The sequence below is a fragment of the Nestor notabilis genome, unplaced genomic scaffold, assembly GCF_000696875.1.
Source record: "Nestor notabilis isolate BGI_N333 unplaced genomic scaffold, ASM69687v1 scaffold13291, whole genome shotgun sequence".
Lineage (NCBI taxonomy): Eukaryota > Metazoa > Chordata > Aves > Psittaciformes > Psittacidae > Nestor > Nestor notabilis.
In genome coordinates, this window is record NW_009913414.1 from 11,583 (window position 1) to 29,422 (window position 17,840).

Here is a 17,840-nt window from a genome sequence, read left to right on the forward strand (position 1 = left end):
GTGCCACCGTCTAACTTTGACAAGTCTTTTAAGACCCATTTGTCTGCAGCCGAGCAGTGGGGTCACTTTGTCACCTCTATCCCTGAAGTCCTGCAGTGCTCTGCTGTCCGTGTTCATACACCAAGACTGTGTGCTCTGGTTGCTTCTGCTGAGGCAGGTCAGGTTCTGGGTGCTCCATACTCTATGATGGTCATGTCCTTGGAGTTTCTTTCTTTGCTGTATTTACTACAGAACTCTAATTCTGTTGTGTCAGGAAAGAAACCTTGTGAAGCTGACTGCTTTTGTTAGCAGTGTATGTCCACCCTCGAAGGTGCAATAGGTCACACGGTGGCTGGTGTCTCTTTGACATGGGAAACTCTGAAATGGAAAGGTAAATTGGGTTTCTTACACATCGATGTATGTGCAGCTCTGTCACACCTTCAGACTGTTGTGTGATGGAAGGTCTTCAGATTGGAAGGACCTGAAGCTTTCTTCCCTTTTAGTTGAGCTTTCATGTGGATTCATGTCTGTGGATCCCCTGATTTATTTATTTATTTTTTCTTCTGCTTTTATTTTGGAAATGGAAATGTTTGAAGACATCCTTTTAAAGTGGTCAGCTCAATGAGCTTGGTTTTGTTCTCTCAGGACCATGAAGGCGTATTTGAAGGCCATTTGATGTAAAAAGCTACTTTCTTTATTGTGCTGTTTTTGATGTGCCCTTCTAGAGAGTCAGTATACGTCCACAGTAACTCTTCAGCTTACACCCTGATAGACAGCTGATCTGTTTATTGCAGAATGTTTTTTTTCAGGTGTTTTTGGACACTGATACAGCTGAGCCTGTAGTTTGGCTATTCCTCTAGCCTTCATTTTTTTCTTATAAAACATGGTTTCTTTTTTTCCTTACTACTTTAAGCTTGCCAACTACCCTTGTCTTCATACATAGAATCATAGAGTCAACTAGGTTGGAAAAGACCTTTAAGATCATCGAGTCCAACCTTTACCCCATATAGTAAAGGCTTAACATAAGAGCAGAAAAACTCATTTTGCCTAGCCACAACCACCTGAGTTGTCAGTGCTGAGAACAGGGAACCTGTAGAAGGAGGTTTACTCAACCTGTTTTGGATGCACCTCTAAGCATGGGATGCATAGTAGTGACCTGTAAAGTTATTCTAAATAATTAGCTTGGGTTTTTAGACTTTTAAGAGCAGATGAATCCAGCCTTTGGCCTGATTTTTCATACTTTTTGTTTTAGATTGAGGAAACTGAGGTTATAAGAATTTCTCATTACAATTACAAATACAGTGTTGGTTTTACTGAAAATGCAGCTCAGAGTTGATCTTAAATTGTTTTACGATTACTGCTTTAAAAAAATCTGATCTCCTTGATGATCTGTGCTGGAATGTGTTTCTGAGTGACAGGGACACTTTGCAGGTAAATTTATTATGGTTCTTACCATCTGCTTTAATAAATGAGTAAGCAGAGCATTTCAAGATTACCTTTGGTTCTGCCCATGGAATGTGAGTTTGAGTGTGAATTATTGGTATTATACTGCCAAGGGTACTTAATTCTGGAAATAGTGATTTACCAGTTATTTGGATGCTCATCCTTTTATTTGTATGGAAATATGCTAATATGTATTTAATGCAGTGTTTCTACACAGCAGCAGCTTTAGAGACAGAGGGACTTTGCATGGTGTGGTGTTGAAGGCAGAGGTCTCATTGTTTGTCCTTGCACACTTTGTTGAAAAATATTGGATGAGTACTTTGCTCGGTTGATTTTTAGTTGAAAAGGAGTTAATGAAGTAAACATCCTAGAAGAAATTCATGGAATCAGCGAACAGATAAAATGTTATTATTTGGAATGCATAACATTGCATAATGGATTTATATAAAGTGTGGCAGAGATGGAAGTGCTCTCCAGACATAATGAAAGAACATGGATTGCTGTTTCCATAATTGAAGTTCTTTTGTACTTTTCTGTTGGGAAAAAATAGCAGGATTTTTTAAGACATTTGCTTTCCATTAGTAAATACATTTATCTGTAGCTCCAGATACTCCACCAAGTTTGGGTTTGGCTTTTTTTTTTTTTTTAAAGAAAAGTTGGAAGGAGGATGCATTTTCTTTTAAGATAATTAAATATTGTGACTGTAGACTAAAGTATCTCTATGTTAGAAAAGTTTTAATTGCTTCCATAGTTTACAAAAGTTGCAGAGGCAAAACATGCTTAATCTATGGGCTAGTAGAAAAGGGTATAAATACGTTATATTCCACTTTTCTTTTTTGAAGTGTAATGAACTGTTATTAATGGGTTGTAAAAGTACTTGCCATTAGCAGTCTGGAAACCATTGCATAAGGTGCTGTTGCCGTTTCTCACATCAAAGTTTTAAGGTTTAACCTGTGGCTATGTGCAGAGCACTGGCAGAGGGATGAATGTCAGCTTGGATTTTGGGTTCAAATCTGCTCTGCAAGACACCACACAGAAAGGCAGGAAGACTTGGAGGTCTGCAAAGTTCTGAGCCTCTGAATGCCACCACAATATAAGTAATAAAACCCAGTGTTGCCTTATAATTCATCTGTGCTGTAAACTCTTGACCTCACTGGTGAACGGAGAAGTTTTTTAAGCTTTATTTTTCTTGGTGTCCTGGTACCATGATCCACAGCTTCCTTCGTCTTGGGGATTCAGCTCTGCATTTCTCTACAGAGCAGTTTAACTGTTGTAAAGGGTTGTTGGCCTTCATCTGACAGCCCCTCTGAGAAGTAAAACTAGAACCATGAGGTAAATTTAAACACAGAGGTACCTACCTGCTATTCTCTCTGTCTCCCAAGGCACTCGTAATGGCTGTTGACAGAACTGGGCTTCTTTTAAGAGAGCTCTGAATTTGCTGATCTTTGACTTTCCTTAGAAATAAAAAGCAAGGCTTTCTTGGCATGTTTTCGAAAGGGCCTTTCTCCAGTGTTGTCATCACAGGTTTCTCCTTTCAGGTAATGGACTAAAGGATTTTTTTCCCTCCTTTTTCCCAATTCTGCATTACAGAAATGGCATCAGATATTCCTGGCTCAGTGGCCTTGCCGGTGGCACCAATGTCAAGTGGACAAGTGAGAATGGCAGGATCCATGCCTTCCAGAGGAGGAAAGCGCCGCTCTGGGTAAGCCTTTGGGTGTTTTCTTTTTAGGTCTGAAGTTGAAAATGACTGGTACTGAAAAACTGAGAGTGTACTTGTATGTGAATGCTTATTATGTAATTTCTATATATGTGAACTACATTATGGCATTAGTCACTGGTGTTTTGCTTTTCTCTTCAATGTATCTGTTCTTCCTGCAAGATCAGACTTGCTGATAAGTGTATAGTTTGTTGTTTTGCATGCTTCAAAAGACTTTAAGGTTTGGCAAAGCATCCAGGAGCTGAGTTTGGATCCCGTGGCTGTTGTATGTGTAATGAATTGCACATTGCCTACATCTGTTTAATCTCAAAAGGATTTATCATGTGAGTAAAGGTAGCAAGATGTGTTTTTACTTGCACATGCAGACTTACCCAGCTTCATCTGAAGTTTGGACTTGGAATCTGTCAGATGGAGGCCTTCTGTTAAAAGTGTTTTCTTTATAGTCTCAGGTACAGAAATAGCACAAGCAGTCACTCTTCAGAGATTGTGGTCTATGATATTCAAGGTCTCAGTGGAAATGCAGCATAGTCTGCTTCTGGGAGAAAGGGCCTGAATCAAGTTCAGCCCTTGCACTAGCTTGAGGGCTCTGCTAAAGAACAAAATTTATCTTATCCAACTTCAGGTGTTGGTGTGGAATAGATAGTTCTTCCACATCAGGTTGCTCTGTGGCAACTCATACTAATCCTTTGTGTTAGAAGAAAAGCGTAGCAAGAGCTGCAGAAAACTACTACTAAAGGGCAGAAAACTACTCTTTAGCATTAGCACCCCCTCTGTTTTTATCAAAGGTTGATAACAAATAATGGTCTTTAGAAGATGCTTTCTCAGTGAGATCTAATCTGAGAGTGCCTGCAAGAGATCGATTAGTCTTATGTTTAGCCCTAAATAAGACAGTGGCAAGGCTTAACAGCTATGATGGTGTGAGTAAAATCTTTACTGATGGACGCCTCAGAAGATATTCCTTGTGAGAGCTAATCTAGGGATTGTTCACCAGGGCATGTTGTCAGTTTTAGGAGCCTGCTGAAGTGACAGTGCTGGAATAGATTAACAAGGGAGAAGGTGGACCTTGCCTTGAATGTGGAGCTAAGTTGATATGATGGGAATACTCAGGATGGTTGTTCTGAGGGGGGTTCCTTTGGGCAGGGCAATTTGGAGATTTACCCCCACTGAGTGTGCTTCATATGCTGAGCCAACTGTATGGAATTGTTCTGAGAAATTCCTAAAGTCTATCTTTGACAGGCATCGCATTTTTATTTTGAAACTGTTCAATGAAATAGCCATTTCAAACTTCCACTCAAAAGAGAAAACAAAGCATTAGCTTCCTTTCGTTGCTACATAACATATATAAGCTTTTGTACTTCTGAGTTGCAGGATAGTTGATTTCTTTTTTGATCATAAACCATGTCAACTGCCAATACCAGTTTGCAAATTACTGTTACCAAGGGTTCATGCTGCTGACTGTGAAATCTTCTGATTATATTAAATACTGATTTGGTATTAATTGAAAGCTATGCTTTAACTGTTGCATTTTAAGTATCATCATCTTATTTGGGAGAAAGTGGAGTGGGGGGAGGGTGGGAGGAACATAAAATCAAATTATTTTAAATGTATTTAACATGCAAATTAAGTGAGTAAGTTAGTGCAGATTTGCTGTTGGACCCAGACATTGGTATTTTATCTGTGCACCATAGCTCTGAACTAATAGCCCTTCTCCAAGCCTGAGCTGAGGGTGCATTTTTAGCTCTTTTTTTGTTCAGTGTGTGTGTATTCAGACCTTGAGGGAAAGAATGCCTGCTGTGTTTAATTCCTCCTACCTTCTCTTTGAACAAAGTTGCAACTAACACTTGGCCCTTTCATTACTGTCCTGGTGATACATCTTTGTACACCTAAATCCTTGGGCATTTTAGAAATGAATGCTTTGTGTCAAACATAAAGGAATGTAGCTGGTGAACACAGTCATCTTTTCCAGCTTCGTTTATCTCTGAAAATTGTTTCTTTTCTCATAATTGCTGAGGCAAGCTGGCAGAATAATTGCTGTATGGACTTGAATGTAGATCAGTTTAAACTCATTGGCTATCCAGAAGGTGTTTCTGCCATGTAGGCATTCACTGACAGCTTGGAAAAATATTTTTCCTTTCTATAAGTTATACCAGGTACTTCATAGGAAAAGGTGACAGCATAAGGGGATGCACTGCAGTGGTCAATGGCTACCTTAGATTAACATAACATCAGTTCTTTATTTAACGTGGGTTTTCTTTGGGATTTGCTGCATTAGAAGATACGGGGCTTTTCACCTTTCTAGGTAATCTGTACCTGGGGAGGGAGGGTTGGTGTTTCATTGGTTTTTTTGACTGGTTGGTTTACATTTGCATCGGTTTTGTTTCGGTTCAGTGTATAGTCTTGTCTGTTCTCTGTAAGAGATCTGTGAGATATGGGGAGGAAGAAACCTCAGCTCCCAGCCTCCCTCCCCAGCTGTATCCCCCCAATATTGTACTGAACAAAAGGCTGTAGTATGGATCCCCATCTGCCTCTCAGCTGCATCTGCTCCCTATCATTCCTGCCTGCCCCCTTCCTACGCTCTATAATCATGGCAAGCCATCTTTTGACATTTCTTGGGAATTTTACATAATAATTTCATTGCAGTGTTCAAACCCTCCCTCATCTCAATTTTTTAACCTATGCAGGACCACCTTGTTGGAGGGGGGATTTTTCTTTGTATGAAAATGTTGCTACTTAAAAATAAATATTTTTTTTGAAAACATTTTTGTCATGGTATTTATGGTACCCACACATCTTTTGAGGAAAATGTATTTTAATAAGTACTTCGTACATTAGGTCTTTTCATGATTGACATGAACAGCATGAAAGAGGAAAACAAAATCTATGCTGTCTCTTCAAAACAAAAGAGCATAGTGCAGCTCTTTTAAAGTCTCTCTTTAATGGGAATTTGAAATGAAGATAAAAGATACTCTCTGAAACTTCTGAAATTATGTCATTTGACTTCTTGGAGGCTGCTTCTGCTGTTTTGCTAATGAGCAAAATATTCTATCTAAATAGAAGATCTTACTTGTCAGGGTATAAGGAGTTTGTTGGAATATTATTTTTGTGTTTTCTGCTAAAGATTACAACTGATTCCCTGCCTTTCACTCTATCTTGCTGTAAAACAGACAGCGGCGGTTCAGGCAGGAAGTTGGAATCAACAACTTTATACCTGAGCTTTTTTTCTACAGGTTTTAAACAGGTTTTTTTTCATCTTGTACAGTGAAATGTGAAATCAGGAAATGTGTTTGTTAGTAATGGAGGGACAGAGATGCATTTGCTGTTTCATTTTTGCAAGTATTGACATTTTAATTAACTTGATGTGAAATTTCTCCTTTTTAATAATCGTCATTTGAAACAAAGTCAAGCTTTTAGAGTACTTCAACAAAACAAGGGCATTATTTAAAGGTTTAGTCTGTTACAGTCTGGTGTTGCACCCTAGGCACTCAGATTCTACTGTGATGAACCAACTATAAATGTGCTAGGTATCACCTATGGATATTAACCCATCAAGGTCTTATAAGATGAGAAGCTGATATCCAGCCATCTAGATAATCAGGTATGTTAGTCCCACTTACTTGTTTGGAAGTAGGCATACAGCACAGGTATCAGCATCAAGCCTTAAGCCATCACTAGCTTCTCTGTAATTCTCTGCATTATATTCCAGTAATAATAAACCAGACTAAATGCAGTAGAGCTGATATTTGATTCTGGGGGGAAAATCCATCTCTTGGCACTCAGCTGGAGTATTTGGCTGGAAGTTAGGAAAATCTATTGAGGCACAGGATCTCAGTGTATTGAGGGGAAGGAAAAGAATTACATAATTAATCCATCCCACATTAAAGCAGAGCCTTATTAAATCCCCAAAGAAAAGGCTTCCCAATAGGTATATATATTTCCTGCAGCTCTTTTCCCTCAATCTTGAAACTGGAGGTTTCTCTCTGTTGCCACTGAAACCAGTGAAGGATAGGCCTGATGTGATGCTTTTGTGAGCAGTTTCAGGTGGAGCCAGCCCAGTGCTGGTCTGAGTGTGCCCTCAGCTTTTAAACAGACAGCTCTCCTGTAAAGCTGACTTTCAGATTCTTGGTGTAGGTAGAAACATTGCAATTGAAAGAACTCGGAAGTTTGTTCTGGAATCTCACCTGTAGCCACATCATTGTATGTGGGGAAGAAGCAGGTAGGTAAGAGGAGACCTTTGGCTAGATGATAATGTGTTAAATGTTAAATTGCTGGGAGTACTGTCTGTGCAGCAGGTCTGGGGAAATGAAGGCTGCTGGTGCCAGTGCTGAAGGCCAGATCTGGGGTGATGGGTAGCAGCACTACCCATCGGCTGGGTCCTGGCTTAGCTGCAGGCTCCGTGGCTCTATCAAGGGCTCTGGCCGCTGGAGGTCGGTGGTGTTCTGCACAAGGCACCTGGGAGGTCATGGGCTTTGAAACCCGTTTTGCTGATAATTAGGCAAGCAAAAATGTAATTTGTAGTGAAAATGATGATTGCATCAAACTTGACCAAATTAAACACACATCTTTTCCCAAAACTCTTTGGGGAAAATGGTTTTCACTCTGCTTCCTTCAGAAATGAATAATCACTGTTGCCATCTGGAAAATATTACTGTGACTTTTCTAATACTGTTTCCAATTCTTGTGCTTATTCCTTGTCCTTATTGTAGATAGATTGCTGTGACTTGGACACATCCTTTACAGACCAGTCTCTCTTGGTTATCAGAATTAGGACTCAAGGCAGTATTGCCTGACTGGCACTCATACTTCTGTATGTTGATGTAGTTTCAGAGAGAGCATTTTTACGTCATTGTTCCCACACTCTGAACATACAAATCTTAATTTTTAATTGCTAGGGGGGGTTCTTTTAATACTGGGGTAAATATTGTCACTTTGCAGGGTTTTTGCCTTTGGTAGGACTTTTATCTGTTGTTTATATGAAGAATGTTGGAGACACGGAATCTGTAATTGTGTGAAGTTTTATTACACTGAAATGTTAGAAAGCTTAAAGTGTTAAACATAACAAAATGTTTGCAAAGCAAAACTGTGGTTTCTTACCTACACAAATTATATTGAAGTGACTGATCAAGGTCTATATATCATACTAATATATTTTCTTATTAAAATACACTAATGCAATAATTGTATTTGATAATTTTATATCAGCTTGGTTCTTAATCTACCTTAATGGCTGAGTCACCCTCTTGTAATTATTTATTTGTTCACCTCTTTTTAAAGGTATAAAAATGATTAAGATATTTTGGAAATTACACTATTGCATAACTTTCTAGGAACTTGGTATCAATAGGAAGGAGGCAATCATACTGCCTAATGTAGAAAACTAATTTAAGTGGCTAACTTAGGAGGTTAATCTTCCTAGTCTCTCTGTGTAAGAAGTGAAGAAAGAGGTTCCTGCTTTTTGTGGCTCCCTGGAGGAGCCTAACTGGAGGGGTGGGATATGCCCCAAGGAAGAGCTCATCTCTTCTGCTGACTTAAGAAGAAGGTCTGGGACATAAACCAGGTAAGTTAGGTGCATGGTAGACCCATAGGTCATTTTAGTATTGGCCACAGGAATACCACAAAGTAGTTGCCATCTGTAGACTGGCTAATAGTTTATGTGAACTGATGGGTTAATTTAGGGCAACTCTAAAGAACTAACTACAGTTACAATCAGTAGCAGTGATGTAGATAATCCTCGTAGCAGGGAGGCTGGGAGTTTATTCTGCTCTACCTCTAGGTTTCTTTAGGCTGGGGCAAAACCGGTGCCCTGACATTTACTGTGTGTACAGCTTTAGAACTTTTTCTTTAGCCTTAATTTTAGTCCTCAAACATGGAGTCCCCACTGATTTCTGTAAACTTCTGTCAAGCCTAAGAGATATTACTGCTTCTCACCATCTTAAAAGAACTTTATTTGTTTAATACTTCCTTTTATTTGTTAATTTCAACAGTGCAGATTTCTGTGGAGAAGAAATCTATTACTTTACTAAAAAAAAATCTTAACAGCTTATGTTCTTTGTATTCCTGGCAGCTGATGAGCTACTTTTAGGGGTTCTGGAGAATATGAGCAAGACCGGAATCTACAGTTGTTAACGCCTCCAGTCAAAATATAAATCACACAAGACTGAGAACTGCTGGCTTGAATGGTTCATGTCACCATTACCAACATTATGATTACTGATTTGGAAATGTTACTTTTACAGGATGGACTTCGATGATGAAGACGGGGAGGGGCCCAGCAAATTTTCAAGGTAAGCATTTACAAAGAGTGGGCCAAATCAGTGACTTTTTTCGGTGGAGAAAGACAGCTGTCTTGCTACTGATGTTTTAAAGTAAATATGAATGTGGCTGAAGAACTTGCCAACAACTTGACCTAAATTCTAGTTACTGTTTTTATAAGCTTCTTTTGCAAATTGGGCATCCTGGCAGAAATCTGCCTAATGTAGTTATTGGTTTACATAGCTGACAGCGTATGTCATAATTTCACTCTGCAGCTATGTCAAATGAGAAAACTTGTGACTTTTAGGTTATTATTTCAACTGTTGTACATGAACTCTGGTTATTTGACATTGCTGAAGTTGTCTTTCTGGCACTGAAAATGAATTTTATTTTTAATTTCTTTCAGATGTTAACTGCTTGTTAAGACCATATGACAGGTCCTAGAGGTGTGGATTGTCTCTTTTTAAGATTAAAGCTCATTATGTACTATTAGGAGTACCTGAATAGTAAAAATTGCCAAAATAAATGTTAATTAACATGGACTATCCTAAGCTAGAAATAAAAACAAACATTAAAGCATCATTGCCATTTTTTCACTTTTTTTTTCTGGTCACAATGTTTGCATTATTTATTCATTGGAAACCAAGCAGCTGCAGTGAGGGGTAGATTCTTTGAGGCCTACAGGTAACTGCTGGTTATCCACACTGTAACTGCAGCATTATAGCAGCAGTCGTGTTGAAACACAGCTGTCTCCATAGGGTTTTAACAAGATCTTCCTGGGCAGTCTAAAAGATAAGTATGCTGAAGATGTGTCATAACACCATATTGTAACCTACTGGACAAGACCAGCAGCACTCCTGTTTAGCTGATGTCATTTACAGAAAGGATATTCCAGTTCCTGGTGTTAGAACTGGTGATCTGAGGGCTAGTCCTAATATTTGCTAGGCTGCACCTTGAATACTGTGTTCGGTTCTGGGCCCCTCAGAACAAGAGAGACATCAAGGTGCTGGAGCGGGTGTAGAGAACGGCAGTAGAGCTGGAGCTCAAGTGAGATGAGGAACAGCTGAGGGACCTGGGGGTGTTTAGTCTGGAGAAGAGAAGGCTCAGGAGGGACCATATTGCTCTCTACAACTACCTGAAAGGAGGTTGTAGCGAGGTGGGGGTCAGTCTCTTCTCCCAGGTAAAAAGCAATAGGACAAGAGGAAATGGCCTCAAGTTACACCAGGAGAGGTTTAGATTGGATATTAGGAAAAATTTCTTCACCAAAAGAGTCATCAGGCATTGGAACAGGCTGCCCAGGGAAGTCGTGGAGTCGCCATCCCTGGAGATACTTTAAAGACATGTAGATGTGGCACTGAGCGACACGGTTTAGTGGTGGACTTAGCAGTGCTGGATTAACAGTTGGACTCAATGATCTTAAAGATATTTTCCAACCTAAATGATTCTGGGATTCTAAGATTTGTGATGAATGTGCCTGCATAAGTGTCAGGGTTTCTAGGCACACTGATGCATGTGCGTTGGTCTCTCTCCATCCTTGCCTTAACTTTTCAAAGTTTAGTAGTGGGGAGAGCCAGTAGTTCCATTAGTTTTATTGGTGTGCTGTGCTGTGCTTAGACTCAGCTGACTTTAGATGTTGGATGCAAATCTGACATTTAAATCTTAAAATGCTGTTAACCTGCCAGATTGCTCTGCTGTTACAGAGTACAGAAAAACGGTACAGGGATGCTCAGGGCCATGTTCCTAGTTTGTGTTGGTCAAAATGATTTGGATAGCAAAGAAGTGCTGTTTAAATGTTTAAGCTAGCCCAGCTGGCTTTGACTGAAGTGCCTCAAGAAACATGCACACGGTGAGGTCAGCTGGGAGACTGGAAGAGAGAAACCAATAGTTGGAGGCAGTAACATTTTCAGCCCAGCCAGCCAGATGAGGATGAGTAAACAAGCCCCAAGCTGGTGCGAGATAGTGGTGTTAGTACAGTACTCCACGTGAGTTAACACACCTTGCTTCTCAGGGACTTCCAGGCCAGCTCAGGTATCTCTGCATGGCATCTCATTGTCACATGGAAGCGTATGCATGCACTTCTCACCTAGTGGCATGTGGCCATTCCTCACTGAATATGTCTTTTTGTTCCAAATTCTTTGGGTCAGTCTCTTCCCTGGGCACGGTCAAGTGGAGTAAAGTGGTGTTTACACTTGAATGTGTTGAGGGTGCTGGTGTTAAACACAACATAGAAATACAGCTCAAGGCTCGCTTAAGCTTTGTCTTCAGTGTTTGAATGAGTCATAGTAAGGAAGGAAAATATGAAACCTTATAGAGGAACTTGCACAGCTAGGGTACTTAAAATTAGTTTTAATTCATTTGAGAAAAAGAAAAGGTTCATTATTAGTTTTGTAGAGAGGAAAAATGCTGAATTATTTTATGCTGTTTAACTTTGTTAGCTAATGCATGGGACCTTCATAGGCTGCCTGTTGTAATAAATTGCATCATTTTGGAAAGGCATAATTGTAATACAGAATCTCACTGGACTATTCTTGAGCAAAAATACTCTTCACTTCTAAGGAAGCCATTAACCTTATTTTTGTATTTTCACAACCCTACATACTCTCATTTGGAGGAAACAATTTGGTTTCTCCAAAAGAAAGATCTTTTTCGAACAAATGCAGTTTTTGTAACTATGCTAGCAAAATCTGATTTCAAATGATGAGTCTGTTTTTAGGAAAGGAGGAGCAGCATGTCATTCCTTAGTGAAATGTCACATTGCTGCCAGTCTCTGGGACAACGCTTCAGAAACAGTGAAGCTTTAATACCACTGGGCAGAAGTCCAATTGATCTGGATTTCCTCCATAAAGTTGCTGCTGATACACCACACATACCTGTTCAGACATCTAATTGCAGTCGCTTTGGGTAGGAATGAGGTACCTGTTTACTTCTGGGATTTAAGCCAGTTTTAATTTCACTTCTATTTACCCAGCAGTCTCATCTGCCTGACTGACTTTTGCCAGTCTTCCCAACAGACAGTACAGTGTCTGTACCTGCTAGAGCTGTTTTCTGAAGGCATCCTTATATAATGCATTGCACTTAAGCGTGTGTCTCTGCCCTCCCCATGTTATCTGTAGACCATCAGTGCCCTCTGCTGAATGGAGTGAGTTGTGGTTGCAATCTGGAAAGATACAGCTCTTTCACTTCCAAACGGCAATGAATATTTCATGGGCTGCTGTCAATAAAAGCTCAGTGGTGTTCTCTGTAATGGTGCTGGTTGTTAAGTTTCCCAAGCAACGAGTGTATGTCAAAGTGTTTGCATAAATCCAGTGAAATGTGTCTCCAACTTTTTTTAACATACAAATGAAGCTTTTGAATCAGCATGGCTTGGAAATTTCATCAGACTACGTTTTCCTTGCTTTATCATTCTCATGCCCTCATTTTTCTTGCTGTTATTTGTAGTAGTTTGCAGTTGTGAACCTCTTTGCTTTCTGCTGTGTGTTGACTATCATGCAGTGCATAACCCTTGTGGATTTACTTACTGTCTTTTGTTTCTAGGTATGATGGTGATCAAATCTCTGGTGATAAGGAAAAGTTCGCAAGGTAGGCGTGTTCTGTAGAGCTCTTCTGCTGAGAGAAAAGAGGGGGATGGTCGTGTCCAGAGAATCTCAGTAGGTGTGCATTAGCTTAGAGAGCTGGATATTTTGTTTCTAGGTGGGATGATGATCAAAGTATTACTGACAGAGAAAGGATGGCCAGGTAGGAAAAGAGAAAATGAAATATGGTTTGCCCCCATTTTTATTTTATATGATCCCATCCTGACTGATCAGAAGTCAGAAGGGTTGGCTGATCCAAACATGTTTGAAATCCAAAATACTAACCTTGGACCCAAGTGGGTTTGGATCAGCTCCCACAGTCTCCTGAAATTAAGCATTCCTCTAAAATCTCCATATAAAAGCAAAGTTAGTAATGACAGAATTAGGACATCAGTCTGTAGACATGTTTGTGAATGCCAGGGTTCCCATGGCAGACACTTTTGGAAGAGGAGCACAGCCCCTTTTTTTTCTTTTAAGGGTTTAAATTTGAAGCAGTTTCGGTAAAATTTCAAGGTTTTGTTTGCTTAAACATGGCCAGGTGATGAAGATACTGTTACTTTTCAGCTTTTATGAACATAAATGAAATGGATTGTTAGATGTTCTCTCTTCTTCTCAGGAAGTTTTATAACCTCCTTGTTTATTCTTTATAATGGTTGTTTTCAGTGTTCACGGGTATTAAAATACTTCAGTGTCAGACAATGTAATATGTACTTATAAATGTAAAATATATGTTGAACATGTATGTTCTTTGTCTCTCTTTTCTTGGTCACCATTTCTGTGAAAATGCTGAACTTAGAGCAAGCTTTCATCATGTAAAAATGCATTTTTCTTCCACTTGTCCATATTTGTCTGCATGTATATGCTGACCTGTAGATGTATGCTGTTACATCCATGTGCACTGACACACAAGCTGTTCTGCTTGTGTGTGTATACAGTCTGACTCCCATAGGTACTGTTCTCTCCTACGTTTGTGCAAACCTACACAAAGGCTGTTTATCAGCCATTTGAAATGGGAAGGTTCACTATAACAGTGTAATACGTAAGTAGATAGTGACCTTCACCAAGGGACTGGCTGTAATTTACTGAACAGCCACGGGCTATCATTGCAGGGACCCATAGCTGGATTTCCTGAATCAGATAGTAACCATAGGCATCAGTAGGAATAACAAACAACTTTGCTTGTAGGCTTACAAGTGGCATTTCAGGAGACAATGCCTCATGCATATAACATGAGGATACACATTTTAGAGCAGGACAAGCCCATACATTCCTGTATTTTAAGAAGCAGCATACTATGACTTGGATTCCTCCCTTCACTTTAAGGAAAGGCTCCATTATTAAAAGTAGCCAAAAAGTGTTCCAAGCCTACCTTCTGCTTTCATTATCAGTCTTCATAACAGTCACCTCCAAAGAATGTTGCAGTTTCTTTTTATGTTGTGTTATCATACTGGTGAATGCTGGTGGACTTCTCCAAGTGATCACCTTTCACATCTTGTTGGATCAGCCAGCAATCCCACAAGAAAATGCCATGCAGAGCTCATTGAAGATGCTGCTTTGACATCTGAAGCATCATGTACCTGTCATGTACTTGTATTTAGCTGCCACCAGACAGGTACAGTATGGAAAAAAAATAAGTGGTAGACACTGAAGTATTCTAGGTAATTTTGGACCATTTCAGATATATATATATATGTTGGTGTAGTTCCTTAATAGCGATCAAGCAATGGTGATTTACGGTAGGGGAAAACTGAACTCCCAGATCTTCAGTTCTGAAAGATTTTTGTAACTGTCCATTTTGAGAACTCTCAAATTTAACTCACCACGTCAGTCATATGTTTGCTATAAAGGATGAGAACATTGGAGCTCAGCCCAAAGTGGGGCAGCACCAAGTACTGTCATTGTTATTTTCCTGCTGTGCTAGAGTGTTCTCGAACATAAATTCTGATGTCTGACAAGCCAGATGTTTATTTGCTGTCTTTCATACTCATTTATTTACTGGGATTCTTTTTGTATGTACTGTTTTACCATATATGGTCCCAGTCCTGCAGTCTGATCCTGTAGGCATGTCATGTCTCCCTACAGGGATGCAGGATGTTCCACACAGGACTGGAGGTCTGTGTTGTCACTGAGTGGGGTTTTTTGTAAGATCTGACCCAATCCAGCTGTTAGGAGAGGTTTCCTCAAAACTCGACCTTTTGTAAGCAGATCCAACACCTTGAGTAAGGACTGGAAGCTGTGAGATGCATCCCAGCAAATTTGGGAGTTTGGCTGGAGTTGGCAGTTGTCAGTTCCTCACATCTTTCTATTTCATTTTTTTTTCCTTAAACCAAAGGAGATTAAACTGGCTAAGAGATTAAGGCCACAAGCCAATAGCTAGAAATACGGGTTCTTTTCAGAGCCATGGGCAAATCATATTTATCCTTCTGTGGCCTGGATTTTCTGTCTAGAAACTGAGGGATAATAGCGCTTAGCTTTGAAAACCACTTTGCTCTCCAGGGGTGAAAACAGCAAAACAAATGTGAAGCATTAGGATTTGTTACCTCCAATTGAAATTCTTATCATGTCTGCTTTTCTGTTGGTTTGGTGTTTCTTTAAATGTTCAGGGAGAATCATAGTGAAATTGAGAGACGCAGAAGAAACAAGATGACACAGTACATCACCGAACTGTCTGATATGGTCCCCACTTGTAGCGCGTTGGCTCGTAAGCCTGACAAATTGACGATTCTTCGGATGGCTGTTTCACACATGAAATCAATGAGGGGCACTGGGAACAAATCTACTGATGGAGCTTACAAGCCTTCATTTCTTACAGAACAGGTAGATTTTTCACAAGTATCTCTTTTCTCTGGTTTGTGGACTAAAAAGACATGAGGAGATGTTGAGACGAGTAGAGTCTCAGCTTGATCCTTCGCTGTTGTATAGTAACTGGTACAAGCTACATATCCAAGGTGTAAATACTGACAAATTTTTGTGACTGTTTGGACTTGACCTTAACTATATGACAAATCTTCCTCTCTGATGTAGCAAAATGGGTGTTTTTATGGTGGTCTGCCCATCTGAAAAGCAAGTAATTTGATGGTTCTCATCACCGGAATGAAATTTTCACCCCCAGACCTGGGTTCTTCCCATTCTAACAAAGATCCTCTAAAATAGGTTAGAAATTAATCTGCAAAGACCTGCCTTTCCCTCCTGGGTTTAGAGGGAGGTTAAAAACAGTGTTTAGCCTTAACGCCTGAATTCCCAGCAGCTGAACTGGGCAGAGATGAATCCCATCTGTACTGGCTGAGGTTATATTTTGGATGGAAGAAGGAAGATGCACCCAGTGCTCAAAGTAAAACTGTTTAACTGAGCACACTGACAATTCCTACCACTTTCATTGTTTTTGAAGTCCTGTGGGTGTAATTGTGCGTTTTCGTGGTCTGAAACCATTTAAGCACTTACACATGTAATTTATGGCTAGAGGCAATACTTCCTTCTATTAGAGAAACAGCAGCTGCTGCTGACCTCTCAGTGATCACATCTTTCCTTACCCTGGCTTTCTTGCAGTGTGTTGCTGGAAGGACGGTGCCATTCAGCTGGTTCTTGGTCGGGCACCCTAGTCACTTCTCATTGCAACTCTTTGGTGATTTTGAACCTTGCAGAATGACAGAGTTTATCTTCATCTTTGTTAATAATGTATGCAAAACAGGTCTCATTATCCTCTGTATAGTGCAGCCAGCTATGCAGTGAGGTTTTTATTTAGTCAGTGCTTCAGAATTTATGTGCTTTCTTTGGAGTAAAGCAGCAGAAGTTGACAGTCTGTTAAGTGTTTCTTGAGATGAGTTACCAATTCCTTTAGTAGAATTTACCAGATTTTGATCCTCTCTTTATCAGCTAATATCTGCCACTTGTATGGCAGATGACGTGCTGAACATTCTGTCCTGGTCCCATTCTATCCTGGAATGGGACTCAGCTTGTCCAAAGCTTTCTGAGTTCCCGATACAGTATCTTAACAAGCTCTGGAGGTCACTGGAGCCACCAAGCAAAGGCTGTTCAAGATTGTTTCCCAGGAATTGGAGTGATACTTAGCATCCTTTCCCCTGAGAAGCTTTCAAGCTCTGTAAAGCAAAGGTGGTGTTTCTGTGTGATGCACACAAACAACTGTTTGCATGTGCAGTTCAAGGTATTGAGTGCCTAAATCCAGTGTCTGAAAGTGAGGGACAGAAGTCCCTTGCTTTAAAGGACTATGGTCTCTCTTCCAGCCCTCAGGTGGGGTCAGGGCACTGGTCGCTGCATCTCAGGTGGATGTGTGGGTCTGTCAGATATCTGTCTCAGGACAGAAGTACCCAGGATGATGAACCAGGGACCACGTAAGGAAAAAGCCCAAGACAGGGTGTACCAGAACCTTTGGATCTCTGAGGTTGCATATTCACAGGCTGGAATAAAAAAGCAAGAAGTGATAAAACCTTCTTGTGTAGTGGCTTGGGCCCACTAATGGGAGGGGAGGCTGAGGTTTCCTGTCCCATTACACTTTCTGCCTTTTGTCCAGGGACTGTTTAATTTACAAACAGAGCTCATCCGGAGGGGGGGAAACGGATGACACGACACAAACCAGAATGACTTGTTGGTTTCTTTCCAATTAATTTATTCAGGACGTTTAATTAAAGGATGAGTTTGCCATATGAGTTATAGCTGTTCATTTCCTCTGTTTGTACACTGAAATAGCTTTTTATTTTTTAATGTTAGATGCCTATCACACAGTATGTAGTGAGTTTTATTTACTTAATTTTCTTGAAGTGCTTTGAGATCACCAGATGAAAGGCAATAAAGAAAAACAAAGTGTTGTTTGTTATTAAGATCAGCAATTCATGGCTTGCTGCAAGTTTGGTTGTGGTGTTCTA

The 17,840-nt window shown here is 40.1% G+C and overlaps 1 protein-coding gene across 1 annotated transcript in view; it reads left to right on the plus strand.

Moving 5' to 3' along the window:
* Positions 1–3,013: 3,013 nt before the first annotated feature.
* Positions 3,014–17,840, plus strand: part of ARNT2 (aryl-hydrocarbon receptor nuclear translocator 2) — a 72,813-nt gene continuing 57,986 nt past the window's right edge. The window contains exons 1-3 of the mRNA XM_010023194.1: positions 3,014–3,124; positions 9,373–9,420; positions 15,564–15,777. Coding sequence (XP_010021496.1) covers positions 3,015–3,124; positions 9,373–9,420; positions 15,564–15,777 — 372 coding nt within the window. The 5' untranslated portion in view covers position 3,014. The remainder of the gene's footprint in view (positions 3,125–9,372; positions 9,421–15,563; positions 15,778–17,840) is intronic.